General features: G+C 44.3%; 1 protein-coding gene across 1 annotated transcript in view; it reads left to right on the forward strand.

Annotated features, from left to right (window-relative positions):
• Window positions 1-1,949, forward strand: part of DCAF5 (DDB1 and CUL4 associated factor 5) — a 133,158-nt gene extending 131,209 nt beyond the window's left edge. The window contains exon 9 of the mRNA XM_075329842.1: window positions 1-1,949. This exon is cut by the window's left edge and continues 195 nt beyond it. Within this exon, the coding sequence (XP_075185957.1) occupies window positions 1-1,494 (1,494 nt within the window). The 3' untranslated portion in view covers window positions 1,495-1,949.
• The last annotated feature ends 18,923 nt before the right edge of the window (window positions 1,950-20,872 follow it).

The raw sequence follows: 20,872 nt of genomic DNA on the forward strand, positions 1-20,872 counted from the left end.
AGACGTGAGATCGAGGGTTGGAGCTCAGACTCTGATAGTGACAGCACAATTCTGCAGCTCCACCCTGGAGTCAGCGAGCGCTCGGCATATAGTGACTCTGAGTCGTCCACTTCTATACCTGCTTCTCCCGCACAGATCCCCGGAGAGTCTGACGAGGCTCCCACAGCCGGGGAATCACAGAGATCAAATGACTCTCCTTCTAGAAGATCTAGGACTACATCACAAAAATTACGACTATTAGCACTTACAAAATACCAGGACAAATATCTAGCAGCCATTGCCAACAACTCGGACTCTGAGGACAATGCAGGTGAAACAGAAGCGGAGGATAGCACACTCCCTCGCCCCCGCTCCCCAAGTCCTGAGGAGGATCGCTCCAGCAGTACCACCAGCAGCAGCAGCAGTAGTAGCAGCAGCGATGAGGAGGACACACTAAACGACCGCAGGAGCTCAATGCGACAGCGCAACGCTTTAAGGCAGAAACAGAAAGTGCAGAAGGAGGAGGAAAAGTCAAAACTGAACTCTGAAAGTACATCAGCAATAATTGGCGAGGATGTGTATGATTACCCCCAGATCACAGTGGATGAGCTGTCCACATCTGCTGAGTCTTCACCAGACAGAAGAAGTCCTACCAGAGTGGACCGCAAATCTTCACTCTGCCCTAATATAGACTCTGTTGAAAGAAAAATCTACAAAGCTTACAAATGGCTTCAATATTCATATATATCTTACTCTAAAGGTAAAGATGGCGAATCTTCCACTATGGATGGAGACGCTGATGACACAAGGCCAGGAACCAGCAAAAGAAGTAGTAATACATTGCCACCTACCGTAGAAAACGATCACACTTCTGATAGTAAAGACTCCTTACTAGATAGCCTTATCCTGCAAAAGAAGAATCAAAAGGAAAAGCAGCATTTTGTGGAAGATATAGAAAATTCTTCTCAAGACACAGGGTCTATAGAATATCCTTCAGAGTCAAAAAAATTGAATGGTACATCCGTCCATAAAGAATTAACATCTAGCTCCGATGACTCTTGTGATTTGCACGATGGTTGCGCAGTGCCAACGGGCACCGAACCCCATCAGTTCACGGTAAACCAGCAATCCCCCTGTTCTAGCACAGACTGCAGCATAAAGAACCAGGAGGGAGAAGTAAAAGCCGAGGACGCAGATGTGTCCTGTTCTCACCAGAGCAATGGTCATTTGCATCTTCATTCCACAGACTCTAACAATGGCGGCGGGCAGAGTTACGTGGAGCAGGTAACAACCTGTTGCCGTACACACTCCAGTATAGACAGTACTAACTCCATGCAAGAGGTGGCATCACTGCATAGATGCATGTGTTTAACAGAAGTGGGCTCTTCTAGGAGTACCAAAGAAAACGCCACATGTCACACAGACAAAGGAGGGCTACAGCCTCCAACCGGACTGAAAAGACACTGGCAAGAGGAACATGAAAATTCTTCCTCCGAAAAGAAAATGAAACTTTAGTTTTGTTTTTGTCTCCATGTTCTTTCGGAGATTCCTTAATTGTGTACAATTCATAAAAAGAAAGAAAAAAAAATCTGGGGCTTATGTCTGTCAATTTGTGAGACGCGGCCCGGTTGAGTTTGCACTAAAGGCAGCAGTGTTTTCTTTCAACTATTTTTATAATTTTTTGTTTCTCTCCCGTTAAGGTTAGATATAAAGTATCTGCCAACAGTAGGTACCTGCACTGCTGGATGTAAAAAGAAAAAACAAAAAATCTTTTAGTGGAGTGGAAGTAACCCAATGCTGCGGCTGAATCCGAACTATAACTGGTTTCTTTTCTGTTTTTTGTTTTGTTTTTTTGTTTGTTTTTTTTGCCAAAGCAAAAACTTGATCTGTTTTGGATCAACATGTGTATCTGTGACAAGAAAATCTTAGGACTGACCCAAGAAATTAAAGAAAATCCTTCTTTTCAGTAATTTCTTGTTTGGGTGGTTTTGTTTATTGACTAGGGTGACGCTACGTCCATTAAGTGGGTGATGTTTGATGTTACCCACTAAAACCGAATGATGAGGAACGAAACTGATGTCACATGAGAAATGCGAATATTTTTATGAACAGTCAGGAAAGTTATCTTTAGCTTTGTTGATTTAGTGGTGCTTGGCAATCATCTTAGCACTAGAAGTCCCAGTAATTTCGAGCTCCCCCTGAAGTCCCGAAAGAGGGTCAAATGACCAAATACAATAAACTGAATAGAACTAACTAGAAACTAAATGGCTAAACTCAATGGAAAACAACAACCTCCTGTGGTGCGACAGTAATGGCCTTAATTACAGAACAAAAGACGGTGATTATAGGATGTTAGCTAAAATCCTTCAGGTCATTTGACCCGTCTCTGGGTTCCAAAGGTAGAAATGTTAAATGACCCCTCTCTGGGACTTCTATACAGCAGGGTTACATGCGGGTGCAACGCCACCATCACTCCCTATTTATTGTTAGGTAACACATTAGTGTCATCTAAGGTGGGATTAGGTAAACGACACAAAAATCACACTGCAATGACTGCAAACGGCTGAAACTTCAAATTATTATTGTTTTGGGGTTTTTTTATTGTTAGCAGATGTTTGATCTCATAGAATTACCCACAAAACCAATGTTATTGAGTGTTTAGTATTAGACCCATGAAAGTGAATGGAGCTATCATTACACATGCGTGCTAGTGCTCTGTTCACATGCGACTGTGACCCCCATTCAGGGTCCCAGCTATTGTGGAATAACCCCTTTGAATTGTTCACTCCATTACAATTGTTCAGAAAGGTGGGGGTGGGGTCTGTGGTGACATATTTTCTTTAATAATGTGTAACTTCAACCAAAAACGCCTGTATTGTTCTCTGTTATATAATGCGCTCACTTTTTCTTTTGTATGATTGCTGCTTTTGTTTTCAGAGCTGGAAATGAACTTACTTTTTCGTATCCATTAATCAAATATTGAAAAACTATGTATTCTTCTTAATCCTGGCACAATAGATTTCATGAACTTTTGTCAGTAGCTACTGTTAGGATGTTTTTCTCCCATTTCTCGACCGTTTTGCATCCATATTCCATAAAAATGGATGTCTTAAAGGTAACCTGTCTCGATTGAAGTCAGGTATTTCTTTTTCTGAAACACTGGCGTTTTTGGAGATAATATACTTTTCAGATCTGGCCAGGCACCATAGTCAGAAACTAGATTAGTCCAGCTCCGCCCAAAGGTTTGATTTTTTATTTTTTTGGCAGGTCTCTCCAATGAAGTAGACGTTCTCTTAACCCCTTAACGACCCATGACGTACTGGGTACGTCGTGGATCGTGTGCAGTTAATCCTCGACCCCCTGCCGTGGGCAGGCGGCGGCGATCCGCTCACATATCAGTTGTTTCCAACAGCTGACGTGTGCCTGCTAGTCGCGGGTGGAATCGCTTCCACACGCGGCCATTAACACCTTACATCTCGCTGCCAAAATCTGGCAGTGAGATGTATATGCGCGCCGCCATGACACTGGCCTACCCCGCCCCCACCGGAAGTCACGTGACATGATCACGTGACTTTCGGTGGTTGCCATGGTAGCACAGGGTCCTGTGATGACGCCTGTAGCTAACGTGAGTCACTTCCTCTCAATGCCGGAACACAGCCGGCATTGAAAGTAAAGCACCAAATCTGCAGTTCTCAGCTCTGTAGCTGTGATCAGCAGATAGTGCAAAGCGATCGGATTGCTGATCGCTATAGCCCCCTAGGGGGGACTAGTAAAAAAAAAAAAAAAAGTTAAAAAAAAGTTTTATAAAATTAAAAAAAAATAAAAAAACCTAAAAGTTCAAATCACCCCCCTTTCACCCCATTGAAAATTAAAGGGTTAAAAAAATAAAAAATATACACATTTGGTATCACCGCGTTCAGAAACGCCCGATCTATCAAAATATAAAATCAATTAATCTGATCAGTAAACGGCGTAGTGGCAAAAAAAATCCAAACGCCAAAATTACTTTTTTTGGTCACCGCAAATTTTGCGCAAAATGCAATAACAGGCGATCAAAACGTAGCATCGGCGCAAAAATGGTACCGTTAAAAACGTCAGCTCGAGACGCAAAAAATAAGCCATCACTGAGTCATAGATCACGAAAAATGAGAACGCTATGGGTTTTGGAAAATGGCGCAAAACATGCGCCAGTTTTTTTGGACAAGCTTGTGAATTTTTTTAACACCTTAAATACAAGTAACCTTATTCATGTTTAGTGTCGACAAACTCGCACCGACCTGCAGCATCACAGCGACACATCAGTTTTAATATATAGCGAACACAGTGAATAAAATATCCCAAAAACTATTGTACGATTGCAGTTTTTCAGTACACTATATGGTAAAATTATGGTTTCATTTAAAAGTACAACTCGTCCCGCAAAAAACAAGCCCTCATATGGCAAAATTGACAGAAAAAAAAAAAAAGTTACGGCTCTCGGAAGAAAGAGAGGAAAAAACAAAACGGAAAAACACAAAATGCCCGGGGGCTGAAGGGGTTAAAACCTGGCTTGATTGTGCAGCCAAGATGTGATTCATGCTGCCTGCGGTTTGGACAGCCTTAATTCGCTGACCGGTTCCTCCATCCATTTTTTTTAACAGATCTCCATAGACTTGATAGTTCTAATCTGCAGTACGGATGAGAATAGGACATGCACTGAATTTAAGGCTAGGGTCACACGATCGTATAAATCGGATGAGTGCTAAGCAATTTTTTATTGATAACACTCAGGCCTATATTATTGAATTGGACAGTGCTAATTTCCTGTTTTTCAAGGGGGGGGGGGTTCTGATAGAATCTGTCAGTGAGAAAAAAATTGTACCTTGTTGCGATTTCACTCTGAAATCAGATGCCGCTCACCCATTCAAGCCTATGGGTGAGTGTAGATCATTGGACTGCACTCGGATGACATCTGAGTGCAGTCTGATTTCCGCAGACTCACATAATGGAGAAGATGGAGAAATTTTGTTCTCCATCTTGTAATTCCATTGTCTCATCCATGAGAATGTGATCATGCTTGGCTAACACTCAGATCAGAGTATGATCTGAGTGTCATTCACAATCGGCCGATTATTGGCCAAGAATCTACAGTCAACTGACCCTAGCCTAACAGAGCAGACATAAATCTGTAAATAGATAAATAAAAAGCTATGTAGGAATAGTTTAAAGGGAACCAATCATCAGGATTTTCCTATATAAGCTAAAGCCAGTGCTATACTGGCACTATCAGGCTGCTTATCTGCATACCATTAGTGGTCAACTCGGATGTTTAGGCTTTCAGATACAAGAAAGTGAAGTTTATAAATTCAGCAGCTTCTTGAGTGACAGTTGCATCTGAGCAGATAATAACTGGGTGGGTATTCATATGGATTCCCGCCCCCCTGCCACCTGTTCCTCCCTCTCTCTGTTCTCTATGGTAAGTATTATACAAACTATTCACTTTTTTGAAGGACCTGTGTGAGGTCATACCCATGTGATTTGGTATCCAGCTTTGTTGGCTGAGGCTCCGCCACTTCTGGTCACATGGGTATAACCTCACCACAGGTCCTTCAAAAAAAGTGAATCGTTTGTATAATACTTACCATAGAGGGAGGAACAGGGGGCGGGAATCCATATGAATACCCACCCAGAGATTATCTGTTCAGATGCAACTGTCACTCAAGAAGCTGCTGAATTTATAAACTTCACTTTCTTGGATTTGAAAACCTAAACATCCGAGCTGATCACTAATGACATGTAGATAAGCAGCCTGATAGTGCCAGTATAGCACTGGCTTTAGGTTATATAGGAAAATCCTGATGATTGGTTCCCTTTAAACGGTATGGATCAGTGGACTGTCCGATTTTAAGAACTGCACACAGATGAGGAAAAACTGGTGTCTTGAGTCAGTGGCTGAGTTAGGCTATGTTCACATCAAGTTTGCAATCTCCTCTTATGGTCATGTCACACACAACGACAGCGATGACGACGACGTCGCTGCTAAGTCACCATTTTATGTGACGTAGCAGCGACCTTGCTAGCGATGTCGCTGTGTGTGACATCCAGCAACGACCTGGCCCCTGGTTTCAGGTTGCCGGTTGTTGCTGAATGTCCTGGACCATTTTTTGGTTGTTGCTCTCCCGCTGTGAAGCACAGATCGCTGTGTGTGACAGCGAGACAGCAACAACTGAATGTGCAGGGAGCCGGCTTCTGCAGACGCTGGTAACCAAGGTAAATATCGGGTAACTAAGCAAAGGCTTGGTTACCCGATATTTACCTTCGTTACCAGCGTCCACAGCTTCTTGAAGCCGGCTCCCTGCACACGTAGCCAAGGTACACATCGGGTAACTATAAGCAAAGCGGTTTGCTTATTAACCCGATGTGTACTCTGGCTTCGAGTGCAGGGAGCCAGCGCTAAGCGGTGTGCGCTGGTAACCAAGGTAAATATCGGGTAACCAAGCAAAGCACTTTGCTTGGTTACCCGATATTTACCTTAGTTACCAAGCGCAGCATCGCTTCCACGCGTTGCTGGGGGCTGGTCACTGGTCGCTGGTGAGATCTGCTTGTTTGACAGCTCACCAGCGACCATGTAGCGACGCAGCAGCGATCCTGATAAGGTCAGATCGTCGTCATGATCGCTGCTGCGTCGCTACGTGTGACCTAGGCTTTAGTTTGTATAGCAAAATAGGCTCCCAACTCACATGTTATACTTGTCCATAGGGTCCTTCTGGCTTTCATCATGCCAGTACAAGTTGATATGCTACAAAACATACACATTGAGTAGCCTTTTTGTTCATTTCATATCATGAAACTTGCAAAACTTGCATCTTGAATCTCTCTCTGCAGGGTAAAAACCAATATTTTCGGATGTTTATGGCCAGCTGTATGTGGGTGGAGAGCTGAATTGCCCAATTATTGATTTCCAATGGGGTTTGGGCTCCGGGATCAAGTTCAGGTCAAGTTCATGTCCCAACCTGAATTTTATCTAAAGTCCAGCTGAACCCAATAAACGCGAACATACACGGATCCACTCATCTCTAGGTATAATGTAGTTTTTTTTGTCAGTTTTGTTTTTCTCCTAAGCTGGTGATCTCACACCCCTGATCCACTCTGAAGATCTTAAGGACTATTTCAGACGTCCGTGATAATTGGTCTTATATCGGATCGCAATGCACGCTCCTGGAGATGTGCGGTCAGTCCATGCATTTTGTGATCAGATTATGGGTCATTTGGAAATAGATCATAGCAGTATTTTACAAAGACAATGTAGAGATCAGGCCAAATGGGGGAAGTATAACTGTAGGAGTTGATAGGGCAAGTGAACTATGTGCAAGAACTGATCTTAGGCTGGAGTCACATTAGCGTATGGCATCCGATGAGATAGCATCGGATGCGATATACTAATGACCCTCGGCTCTGGCTTTGCTGCAAGTGTTAGCCGTGTGTCATGCAATTGTGATCCGATCCTGCGATCGGATCACAGCTACGGAAGAGAGGCAAAGAATCTCTTCATCTCCTCTATGGTCAGCTGTGCGTATATCGCACTGCACGTTCATGTCATCTCAGTACAATCTGATGTGTCACTCGCACCCATAGACTTGTTTGGGTGTGATTCAGAGACTCGCAGCCAGCTGCGATTTCCCCCCCCCCCCTTCACTTGCAGATGTGAGCTGCAGCACTGTCTTACATGGGGCCGAGTGCAATACGAGATTTTCTCGCATTACTGAAAAATAATTACCTCCACCCTTTCGATATTGGTACTGAGACACACTGTATACATGCACCAAAATAAGTGTGTCAATGCTGTTCTAGAAAGGGAAAGCAGGTGACAGGCCCTCTTTAAAGGGAATCTGTCGGAAGGATAAACCCTCCACATTGCAGAGCAGCGTTCTCGGTTTACCTGGCTGTGCACAGGACTGCTGCTGGCACAATGGAAATACTATAATGGAAAACACCAGTGTAAGTGGTGCAACTCCTCTACCATAGACTTTCTATGCAAGATGTCTGCCTACAATGGTGGGGAATGTGCTGTTATTATCAGGCAAGAAGATCTTTCAGCTGGCTGATTTTATATCTATTTGAATCGCTTTAGAGTTAAGGTCCAGTCACACATAACGAGATTTTTAACAAGATCGTTGCTACGTCACAGTTTCCGGCTCGTTGTTAAATCGTTGGTGAGATGTCACACAGTCATTTTCCCAATGACTTTAGTAACGATGCAGCGACCTGTATAAGATCTCGTTGGTCGGTGGGACCCTGTCACACAGCAGCTATGTAACGATTCCGACCTCGAATAGGGGCGTAGTGTTTGACACTGTAAGCCACGTAGGCGTGCATATGTGTCGCCTTTTCCACACCCCTCTGCTCCGATTGGTTGCCAATACTGTGTTCTGATTAGACGGCCGGCCTAGAAGACAACTTTGATCCGAAAAGCAAGCCAACAATCAAGAACAAAGTATGAATGAATCCAGGTGTAGTCACAGGTTCTATCCTCAAAGCAAGGCTCAAAAAGGAACAAAGCGTGAAGCGATACCCAATTAGAACGCAGTACTGTTCTCGGCGCCAACCAATCGGTGCAAAGGGGGTGCGGAAAAGGTGACGCAACTACACGCCTAAGTGTCACACTTTAAGTTCTCATCTAGGTCGCTAACAAGATCGTTGGTAGGTGTCAAACATACAGATCCATCCTGCCCAGCAGGACTCCAACGAGCCAAAAATGGCCCAGGAAATTCAGCAACGACCAACAATCTCACAGCAGGGGGCGGATCGTTGGTACGTGTCAAACATAACAAGATCGCTGGTGAAGTCGTTGTTTCGTCAGAAACTATGACATAGCAACGATGTCGTTAGCGATCTCATTATGTGTGAAGTGGCCTTTACACAATGCAGCTGCTTTGAAAGTCATCTTTCCAGTGACAAAATGACTCTCAGTACTGTTCCTGTGATCATTGATCATGTCTGTTTGTTTCAATTTTTTTTTTTAAAGCTAAAAACAAGCGAAAAATGTAGGATCTTCCTACTCCCATCTACAGTTTTTTCAGATTGTTTTCCCAAACCATTTTCTTGTGTCTCAAACATTCCGAAAGCACTGATTAAATGAGGCAACTTTTTTCACTTTGTCCTTACTTTAAACAGGTTGTCCAGTACTCGGGTCTCATTGTTATTTCATTTGAGAATTGCAGCCAGTCAGTGGTCCCTGATCTGCTGCCGTTGTTATCTGTATTCTGTCTGACGAAATAGTAAAGGCTGCAGCCAGTCAGCGCCCGCTGATTGGCTGCAGTGTTCAAATTACATAATGTGATGAGAGTGCCGAGAGACTCTGCAGTCAAGCTTTTCTTGTTTTACTTGGGGAAATTAGACTTTTAAGGTATTGTCCAAGTACTGGATAACTCCTTTAGGCTATGTGCACATGCTGTGGATTTACCACGGCTTTTACCTGGGATTTGCCGCAGATTTACTGCAGAAAATATGTCTAACATTTCTGTAGTCATTCCCCAGCAAAACCTATGGGTATAAAAAAAATGCTGTGCACACACTGCGTTTTTTTATAATTGCGGATTTACCTGCGGAATTTCCGCTGCAGAATTAGGCTATGTTCACACACTGCGTTTCTTACCTGCGTTTTTGGTACGCGTTTTTGCTGCAGAAATTTCTTGAGAAATTCTTGTAACCTTTCTGCAGACATTCCCCAGCAAAACCTATGGGAAAAAAATTAGCTGTGCACACACTGCATTTTTTTCTTAAGAAAATTCTTTCAGTAGACTTTCTTAAGAAAAAGAATGACCATGTCACTTCTTTTCTGCAGCTAACTGCGTTATTCACTCCATTGACTGTAATGTAATCCTGAAATAGCGCAGGAATAACGCAGGTAGCAAGTGATGTGCGTTATTCTTGTGTTATTCCTGCATACCTGCGTTATTTCGCGTTTTCGGGACATAGTGTACTTCCCTGCCCTGCGTTTTGCAGGGAAGTGATGTCACTAGGACAGGAAGAGGAAGAAGAAGAGAGAAAAAAAAGCGTGTGCTCCGCTGTATCTTTACCTTCCAGCCGGGTAAACATACAGCGGCGGCCCGGTATTCTCAGGCTGGGGAGAGCGAGGGACAGGGTTAATGCCCCCTCCCACTCCCGCAGCCGAGAATATCAGCCGCAGCTGCCCCGGGACTGTCGCATCCATTATGCGACAGTCCCAGAGTGTCCCCTGCTCTTCCAGATGCCGTGATGCGGGGGCAATCCAGGTAATAGGGAATTAGCGGCAGCCAATAGCTGCCGCTAAGTCCAAGATTAGTGATGGCAGCGTCTATGACACGCCGTTGCTAATCTGAAAGTGAAAGTATAGAAACACACCGAAAAATCCTTTATTTTGAATAAAAGACAAAAAGCCCCTCTTTCTCCAGTGTATTAAACCCCCCAAAACACACAGCTCTGACGTAATCCACAGCGATGTCCCGCGGCGCTTCCAGCCGCGTGTGACAGTCCCCAATGCAGCCTCGGTCAGGGAGCGAGTGCTGAATGCGGCTCCTGAGCGCGAGGCTGCGGGTAACTACAGGACATTTCTCACGGCCGCGAGAAGTGCAGTGTGTGGGGGGAAACATCATAAATAAAGCTGGAATATCTATTTTTCTAATTATCTATCTATCTATACCCCTAAATATCTATCTATTATCTATCTTTCTATATTATCTATCTATTATCTATCTTTCTATATTATCTATACCCCTAAATATCTATTATCTATCTATATCTATCTATTATCTATCTTTCTATATTATCTATCTATCTACCATATCTATCTATCTATACCCCTAAATATCTATTATCTATCTATATCCCTCTATTATCTATCTCTATCTATCCCTCTATTATCTAACTATCTATTCCCCTAAATAGCTGACAGGAGCGGCAGTGTATTCTGCAGCTCCGGTCACCTCCATGCAGCAGAGCTGGAAGCGACGCTGGACCATCCTGGATTACGCCGGACATGGAGGGCTTTTTGGGGCTTATTAAATTGGTGAACCAGGGAATTTGTTAGTGTTTTTTATTTCTAATAAATTATTTTTTCATGTGTGTGTGTGTTTATTTACTGTAACTTACAGATTAATCATGGAAGGTATCTCGTGGACACGCCTGAGATGATTAATCTAGGATTTAGTGGCAGCTATGAAATAGGAATAACGTTTGGAACACCATTCTAAGTCCGAACTGGGTGCAAAAACCTAAAAAAACATCACTATGGGGAGATAAGGTATGCACACCAGTGACTATGTAAGGGGAATACATGAAATAGCAGAAACTGCTGTGTGAATACTGACTTGAAAAATCCAATAGCTATATGCAAGAGTGAATATGTGAAAAATGGAATCTGCATTACTGCCATGAACATATGAATCAAGAGAAATTTAGCTACTGAATTGATCAATGCAATAGAGCCCCAACACTACTACTACTTGTTAGTATTTTTTTCGTTTGTGAACCCTCCCCAACCACACCTATTGCCAATCCATATCATACGCATAAATAGCCTGGGTCTCAGCTTCCCATACACGGTAGGTTTTTTAACTGCATGAGAGGACACACACAAGCTAGGGACCCCAACGTAGAGAAATACTTTGGCGTAGTGTTGGGGCTCTATTGCATTGATCAATTCAGTAGCTAAATTTCTCTTGATTCATATGTTCATGGCAGTAATGCAGATTCCATTTTTCACATATTCACTCTTGCATATAGCTATTGGATTTTTCAAGTCGGAATTCACACAGCAGTTTCTGCTATTTCATGTATTCCCCTTACATAGTCACTGGTGTGCATACCTTCTCTCCCCTTAGTGTCAGCTATGGGCTGCCATTAACTCCTTATTACCCCGATTTGCCAATGCACCAGGGCAAATTGGGAAGAGCCAGGTACAGTCCCAGAACTGTCGCATCTAATGTATGCGGCTATTCTGGGCGGCTGCTGACTGATATTGTTAGGCTGGGGGGCTCCCCATAACGTGGAGCTCCCCATCCTGAAAATACCAGCCTTCAGCCGTATGGCTTTATCTGGCTGGTATTAAAATGGGGGGGGGGACCGCACGCTGTTTTTTTTTAATTATTTCACTGCACAGTAGAGACACGCCCACCGGCTGCTGTGATTGGGTGCAGTGAGACACCTGTCACTCAGCGTGGGGGCGTGTCTCACTGCAACCAATCATAGGCGCCTGTGGACGGGGAAAGCAGGGAATACGAGATTGTTTAATGAGCGGCCGGCTTTTTCAAAATAGTAAAAGCCGCCGGAGCAGTGTGAATGCCGTGCAGCGCTGCGCCGGGGATCGGTGAGTATGAGAGAGGGCTGCTAAGTTCAGTCACTCAGGGGATTACCTGTCACCGGTGAGCCCTTCACAGGTGACCGCTAATCAGTACACGGCACAGACAGAGCCGCAGCATGACAATGAAGTCGGGTGAAGTTCACCCGAGTTCATTCTGACAGTGCGGCTCTTTCTGTGTCTGCTGTCATCTGCCATTCAGCTCTGCTGCATGGCTGTCTGTGTCTGCTGTCAGCGGCCATGTAGCAGAGCTGAATGGCAGATGACATAGTAAAAAATACGCATTACACACGCTAGTAAAATCATTAATTTATTCAGAAAAAGCATCGCACTTGCGTTGCACTCGGACCTAACGTGAACTAAAATCAGCCGAGTTTTTTTCAGCCCAGTCGGACCGATTTTACTCGCATAGATGTGTTTCCAGCCTTATGAGTATAGCGTGTACGTATAGTTAGGTACTCGCTCAACTCTATATATGCACTCACCTGTATTCTAAACCAGGTAGACTCGTAATGTAGGTTTGATCATGGTACCTTGCTGGGTTTGCTGCCAGGTCCATCCACAGTGAAAAGCTCCTCTGTTGGAGATATCACAGGTGAAATGTAGGAGGGATGATGAAGACCTTAGTTGGCGCTGCCGATGGATCCAACAAAATAAAATAACATTCGGTTGAGTTCATTCAGTGGTTTATTTAAAAAAAAAATATAAAAGTTCATGAATGTGTTAACATAACCATGTACAAATAAAAGATCACGCGTTTCGGCTTATTGAATAGCCTTCTTCAGGTCAAAACACTCAGAGAACTCGTATTTGACCAGAAGGCTTTTCAATAAGCTGAAACGTGTTGTCTTTTATGTGTACATGGTTATATTAACACATTCAGGTACTTTTTTAAATAACTGAATGGACCCTACCGAAGGTTATTGTATCTTGGTGGATCCATCGGGCGCGCCAGCTGCGGTCTTCATCATCCCTCCTAAGAATTTGATTTATGATGCTGTATCTTGACACTCAGCTCCTCTTACTTTTTGTAAGGAATTTCTTTTTTGTGGGAACCGTAGTTTTTAATGGTACTTTTGTACATAGGACTTCTTGATCATATTTCATTTCCTTTTTTAAGTTTAATAAATGGGAAAAGAAGATGGTTTAAAGGAGTGTTCCCACGAATAGCATCTTAGAATAATAATTTCCACAATTGGATGTGCTTAAAAAAAAAAATGTTCCTGTGCGGAGATAATCTTATATATGTGTCCCTGCTATATACTGTGTAATGGCTTCTTCTGATCGTGCACGGAATGGATCACACTACGTATATCTCCTGAGTCGGGGAGGACATAATAAAGTATACAAAGATTACAGCACAGGATCACAAATTATTCTTTCTATGAGGTAAAATATTTTTAAAAAAAAGGAAGGGAAATGTTTTACCTCACAAAAAGAATCAGCTGTGATCCCATGCTGTAATATCTTTATACTCATTTGCGTCCTCCCCGGCCCAGGAGCTGTGGTATGATCAGACCATGTCTCTGTACGGTCAGACACAGCCATTATACAGTACATAGCAGGGACACATATATAAGATTATCTCAGCACAGGAACATTTTTTTAAAGCACATCCAAATGTAAACATTATGATATTAAGATCTATTGATTAAAATTATCTTTGTTCGTAGGAAAACCCCTTTAATCTTTTTGTATTGTTTCCTGTATTTTTCGCACCATAAGACGCACTTTTTTACCCCCAAATGTTGGGGGAAAGTGGGGGGTGCGTCTTATGGCCTGAATGTAGGGCTGCGCGGAATGAGGGTACTGCGGTGGAGCGGGTCATCGGGGGCATGAGCAGGTTGGGGGTATATTATGATCAAGGATGGGGGTATATGAGCAGGATGGGGGTATATGAGCAGGTTGGGGGTATATACTGTATATACAAGGCATGAGGATCATTACCAGGATGGGGTATCTTAGTAGAGAATTTGGGGACATTACCCCCATAACAGCGTAAGCAGCAGATCCTCGCCCCATAACTGTCATGACTCCATTTTTTTGCTTAAAATTTTATTTTCCTATTTTCCTGCTCTAAAACCAGGGTGCGTCCTATGGTCAGGTGCGTCTTATAGTCCAAAAAATACGGTAATTAACAATATTTAAATTTTTTTTTCTCTATTAGACAACTTTAATTTCTGTATTGTACTGTATTACCCTTGTCTATCTTACACTATTGGTCCTTGCCAGTGGCAGAGCTTTATGGAAGCGCAAAAGTGAGATGACACACATGGCCCCAAGCTGCCATCACAATCTCTCATCGCCACCAGACTGTGCTGTAAAGAGCAGGGCCCTTCCCTCTGTCTAACAACCTAGATATTGAACTCGCCATTGATCATAGCATCAAAGGGGTTTTAAACCTCAGAGATCAGCGCTGTTTTCAATCATTGACTGTTGCAGGTGGGTGTCATATTTATAACACCACCAGTACGACACAGCTCTAAAGGCTGCTTTACACGCAACCACGTCACTAACGAGATGTTGTTTGGGTCACGGAATTCTTGACGGACATCCTGCCTTGTTAGCGACATCGTTGCATGTGAAACGCAGGAGCGACTGTTAACGATCAAAAATACTCACCTTATCGTTGACGCGTCGTTCCTTTCCCAAATATCGTTGCTGTGGTAGGTACGATGTTGTTCGTCGTTCCTGCGGCAGCACACATCGCTATGTGTGACACCGCAGGAACGAGGAACTACATTGAGGAACGAAGGAGGTGGGTGGGATGTTCCGGCCGCTCATCTCCGTCCCTCCGCTTCTATTGGATGGCTGCTGTGTGACGTCGCTGTGACGCCGCACGAACCGCCCCCTTAGAAAGGAGGCGGTTCGCCGGCCACAGCGACGTCGCAGGGAAGGTAAGCCCGTGTGACGGGTGTTAGCGATGTTGTGCGCCACGGGCGATTTGCCCATGACGCACAACCGACGGGAGTGGGTACGCTCACTAGGGATATCGGTACCGATATCGCAGCTTGCAAAGCGGCCTTTAAAGAAGACCTTTCACCACTTTAGTCATTTTGAACTGGACACATGATGTAATAGTGGCTGATGAGTGAATTACCACAAACATTTCATTTTTTATAATTTTGCCTCTATGTTATAGAGATATTAATAATCAAAGTATTTGGCACGGAATCGCAGTGGTTAGCAGTGCAGTCTTGCAGTACTGGGGTCCTGAGTTCAAATCCCACTAAGGACAACATCTGCAAGGAGTTTGTATGTTCTCCCCGTGTCCGCCTGGGTTTCCTTTCTCCGATTTCCTCCCACATTCCAGAGACTGATAGGGAATTTAGATTGTGAGCCCCAATGGAGACAGCGATGCTGATGTATGTATGGCGCTATATAAAAATAACTATTATTATTATGAAGCCCAAGTGGGTGCTATCAGTTTTTACTGAGGGCGTGTATTTCTTCCTTCTGTATGATGTTGACCAATCATGAGTGAGAGCACAGCAGCCTGTCATTACATCACAGAGGAGGAGCCTGTTCTAAGCTATGGTGGGGGAATGTTCTTTTTTTTTTTTCTCCTGGGTGTTTCTGCTTGCTTATGATTGATCAGCATCATTCAGGGGGAATGAAGTACACTCCCCCCCCCCCAGTGAAAACTCTCTGATCACACCCACTTAGGCCCTGTGCACACTTGCCGTTTTTTGCCGCAGATTTCCTGCGGTTTTGCTGCATGTTTCGCTGCAAAAAATGTTCATAACATCTCTGCAGTGAATCACCAGCAAAACCTATGGGGGAAAAAAAAATGTTGTGAGCTCTATGCGAATTTTGACAGCTGCATGTTTTGCTGCGGGATTCCCGCAGCAAAAACAATTGCATGTCACTTCTTTTCCGCACATCGCTGCGGAATTTCACTCCATTGACTGCAATGTAATCGTGAAATCCCGCAGGGAATAACGCAGGTAGCAAATTCTGTGCGGTACATTGCATTTTCCTGCATTATTCCCTCCGGTATTTCGCAGTTTACCTGCGGTAATGTACATCGCTGCCTGCGGTTTGCAGGGAAGTGATGTCATTATGACAGGGAGAGGAAGCGGAGCAAAGAGTAAACACACACATCACAGACACAGACATAGAATACACACACATCGCACTCACACACAAACATATAGAATACACATAGAAATCAAACGGAAATATAGAAAAAAAACATGTGGGCTCCGCCGTATTTTTACCGTCCAGCCGAGGTAAGCACACATCGGCGGCCCGGTATTCTCAGGCTGGGGAGGGCGAGGGGCAGGGTTAATGCCTCCCTCCCGCAGCCAACAATATCAGCCCGCAGATGCCCTGAGACTGTCGCATCCATTATGCGACAGTACCGGAGTGTCCCCAGCTCTTCCTGCTGCCGTGATGCAGTGGCAGTCAGGGTAATAAGGAGTTAATGGCGGCGGATCGCCGCCACTAACTCCAGGCTTGATCATGGCAGCGTCTATGTGACAGCTTACATGATCAACCCGTAAGTAAAGTGAAAAAACACACACACCGAAAAATCCTTTATTTTAAATAAAAGACAAAAAATCCTTTTCGTTTACCCTTTTATTAACCCCTCCCAAAACACACAGCTCCGGCGTAATCCACGTCCTGCGATGCTTGCATCCAGCCGCGACTGACACACAGCGCTGAATGCAGCCTCGCAGCGAGACAGCAGAGGTAACCACAGGGCATTTCCCACAGCCAGTAATGTGAACACACTACCGCTCGGGAGAAATGCAGTGATCTGTCCTCTATCTATCCCTCTATCTGTCTATTTATCTATATATTATCTATCTTAGAAGGAAATGATTTTTTTTCTTTTCAATGTGCTTTATAGCATTGGATGCAATAAAACACATGTACCAACCCGCACGCGGCAAAACCGCGGCAATACCGCGAACAATACCACAGTAAAACAGCAGCAAACCGCATGCGGTTTTCGGGTGCGGTTTGTTGAGTTTTTTTAACGCGGGTGCAGTAATCTTTCAGTGCCTGCGGAATTTTCTTGAGAAAATTTCGTTTTCCAGTGCGCACAGGGCCTTATACTTAATGAAAATTAACTCATTAGATGCCAAATACTTTGATTGCTAATATCTCCACAATAGAAATGCAAAATAAAAAAAAATACTCTGCTGGACAGCCACTATTACATCCTGTGTCCAGTTACCTGAAATATTTGGTGAAAGGTCCTCTTTATTTTTATTATTAATTATTTTAGCGCCATTTATTCCATGGTGCTTTACAAGTGAAAAGGGTATACATATAAAAAAAAAAACAAGTACAACAATCAACAATATTACAAAAACAAACTGGTACAGGAGAGAGGAACTGCCCACGAGGGATCACGGTCTACAGGGGCTGGGTGGAGGGTACAGGAGGAGAGAGGACCCTGCCCGCGAGGGCTCACAGTCTACAGGGAATGGGTGATGGTACAATAGGTGAGGACAGAGCTGGATGCACAGTGATGTACTGGTCTGAGGATTATTGTGAGTTGTAGGCTTATCGGAAGAGGTGGGTCTTCAAGTTCCTTTTGCAGCTTTCCACAGTAGATGAGTGATTTGCTGGAGTCTAGGCTCATTTCATATTCTAGGTGTTACATGGTTTGTAAAGCGGGCTTTACACGCTACAATATATCTAATGATGTGGCGGCGGGGTCATTTCGTAAGTGACGCACATCCGGCATCTTTAGTGGTATTGTAGTGTGTGAAACCTACGTGCGATTGCGATTGAACGAATAAACGTTGATCGCACGCACGTCGTTCAAAACCTAAAAATTGGACGTCAGGTTGTTCAATGTTCCCGAGGCAGCACACATCGCTGTGTGTGACACCCCGGGAACGATGAAATGCATCTTACCTGCGTCCCGCGGCTCCCGCCGGCAATGCGGAAGGTAGGAGGTGGGCGGGATGTTTACGTCCCGCTCATCTCCGCTTCTATTGGCCGGCTGCTGTGTAACGTTGCTGTGACGCCGAACGTCCCTCCCACATCGAGGTTGTATGGTAGGTGTGTGTGACAGCAATTAATCGTTTGTGCGACACTGTCAACAAATTGAACGTGCCGCACATACAATGGGGGTGGGTCACATCGTATACGATATCGTATGCTTAATTGTAAGGTGTAAAGCAGGCTTAAGTCTATGTAATTTCATTTAATGGGTATCTATCATTTCTAAAATGAGTTTTCAAAATGAAACTTCTCACAAATACTTACAAGTCAATCTAAAAAATATGCCATGTATAGAACATTGGTCATGTGGGTGGTTCATGGCACTCTGTTAGGCGGGCTTTGCACACTACGACATCGCAAGCCGATGCTGCGATGCCGAGTGCGATAGTCCCCGCCCCCGTTGCGATCTTTGTGATAGCTGCCGTAGCGAATATTATCGCTATGGCAGCTTCACATGCACTCACCTGCCGTGCGACGTCGCTGTGGCCGGCGAACCGCCTCCTTATTAAGGGGGCGGGTGGTGCGGCGTCACACGGCAGGCGGCCAATAGGAGCGGAGGGGTGATGAGTGGGATGTAAACATCCCGCCCACCTCTGTCCTTCCGCATAGCCGAAGGGAGCCGCAGTGACGCAGGTAGATATTCCTCGCTCCTGCGACTTCACACACAGCGATGTGTGCTGCCGCAGGAGTGAGGAACAACATCGGACCATCGCGTCAGCGTAATTATGGAGTTCGCCAACGCTGCACCGATGATACGATTACGACGCTTTTGGAATCATTAATCGTATCATCTAGGCTTTACACACTATGATGTCGAGAGCGACGCAGGAAGTGCGTCACTTTCGACATGACCCCACCGACATCGCACCTGCGATGTCGTAGTGTGCAAAGCCCGCCTTAGAGACCTAATGTGTGTGAATTGCTAAGATCTAAATTATGTGTTGTAATGTGTGTAAGCGCCACTATATAAGTAATCCAGTTATCATACATGGATGTGATCAGTCTATGCCCTGCACTGCCATCACTATGAACAATAATCTCCTTTATATTCACCACGATGATTGGCCATATGACACCATGAACGAAACGTACAGAAGGAAGGATTGTAGATGGGAATTATACATGTACACTGCAGCTGTCACGTAGTGTATTGTCAGCCGCTCCAGGTCTGTTCCCATCACGTGTGTGATGCTAGTTTATATAATCTAGGTGAGTGACTGACAGCCCATTGTCTCGTATTGGCAGCACTGCTTGGTTTTAGCTTTTTTTTTTAGCTTTGCAGTCTCTTGTCAGTTGCTAATTTTATATCTCAGAAACCCCCCGCTGAGAAAAGTGAAAGACACTTGTGTGGAATTTCTTCTTGAAAACCTTTAAAGTACTTTGGGATCCTAAATATTTCTTTTTTTACTCCTCACATCTGCCAATCAGATGTTCCACTCGCCCTGAGGTGCACAGCAAGTTGGCACGTAAGGAGACAATGACCACGAGCTGCTCTCAAAGAACGTATCTGCTGTGGCTCAGGAACTGTGCTAAATCTGTGCAGGATGGACAATTACATCTATAAAATAGCTGGCGGATAGACAGGAAGGACCACTGGTGGACACAGACAGAAGAGGGCTTCTGTGCAAGAACAAGATATGGGCCTTTTACAGTCCAAGAACTCATCACAATCCACTGACTCACTTGGGAATGTATATAGCTTTTTCTTCAGCTCTACTCACAAGTGTTCGATTGGGTTCAGGTCTGTGGTCTGTGGAGGCCAATCCAGCATACTTCATTGTCATTGCACTATTTCTTCACCAATCTCAACATATGCTTTGCGTCGTTATTCGGCTGGAACACTGTCATCCTCATACCCACAGTACTCTAATGTATGAAGTAACCCATCTTGTAGGATACTCACATATAGCTCAGCATTGAGACCACCATCAATCCTGGTCAAGTATCCAACGCCTTTGGCTGTAAAACACCCCTATATCATCAGACTTCCTCCACTGAACTACAGTTCCTTTAATGTCTCGATCCGTTGGTCCCTTTTTCCCTGGTTTCTTCCAAACCCCTTTGCACCCATCAGAGCTTAGTCTATTGATGTTAGTCTCATCACCCATTTCCGATCTTATACTGTGTACTTTTTGGGAAACTGGAGCCAACGCTTCTTATGACTATATTGAAGTCAGTTTCTTCGCTTTTTGTCGGACCACCACTTCAGACTTGTGTAATGTGTCGCATCGTGCTTGCATGGACGTCTGTGATCTCACTATCATGAAGCCTACGAGCCGCCTCCTCTGCAGCGTTTCATTCACCGGAACTGATAGACCTTGTGATGAGCCAACTTGTTGACGCTGATATTTAGCCTGGACGTCCACCTCTTGGCTTTTAAATGGATGGACAGACTTAATTTTGTTTTCTTCCTACTCTTATGGCCTCACATGATGCAGTTTGGCATTTTTCGTGGCTGAGAGACCGCTATTGATGATCTGGATGATGCTGTCTCTCTTTTCTTGGGAAATTTCTTTATGGCTGCTTCTTGATTCGAACCAGTGACCTTTTCCTTGAGAATCAACCTAATAACACACTGAGCTATTAGGGAATGTGAGAACAGGTTGTAATTTG

The sequence above is a fragment of the Anomaloglossus baeobatrachus genome, chromosome 12, assembly GCF_048569485.1.
Source record: "Anomaloglossus baeobatrachus isolate aAnoBae1 chromosome 12, aAnoBae1.hap1, whole genome shotgun sequence".
Taxonomy (NCBI): domain Eukaryota; kingdom Metazoa; phylum Chordata; class Amphibia; order Anura; family Aromobatidae; genus Anomaloglossus; species Anomaloglossus baeobatrachus.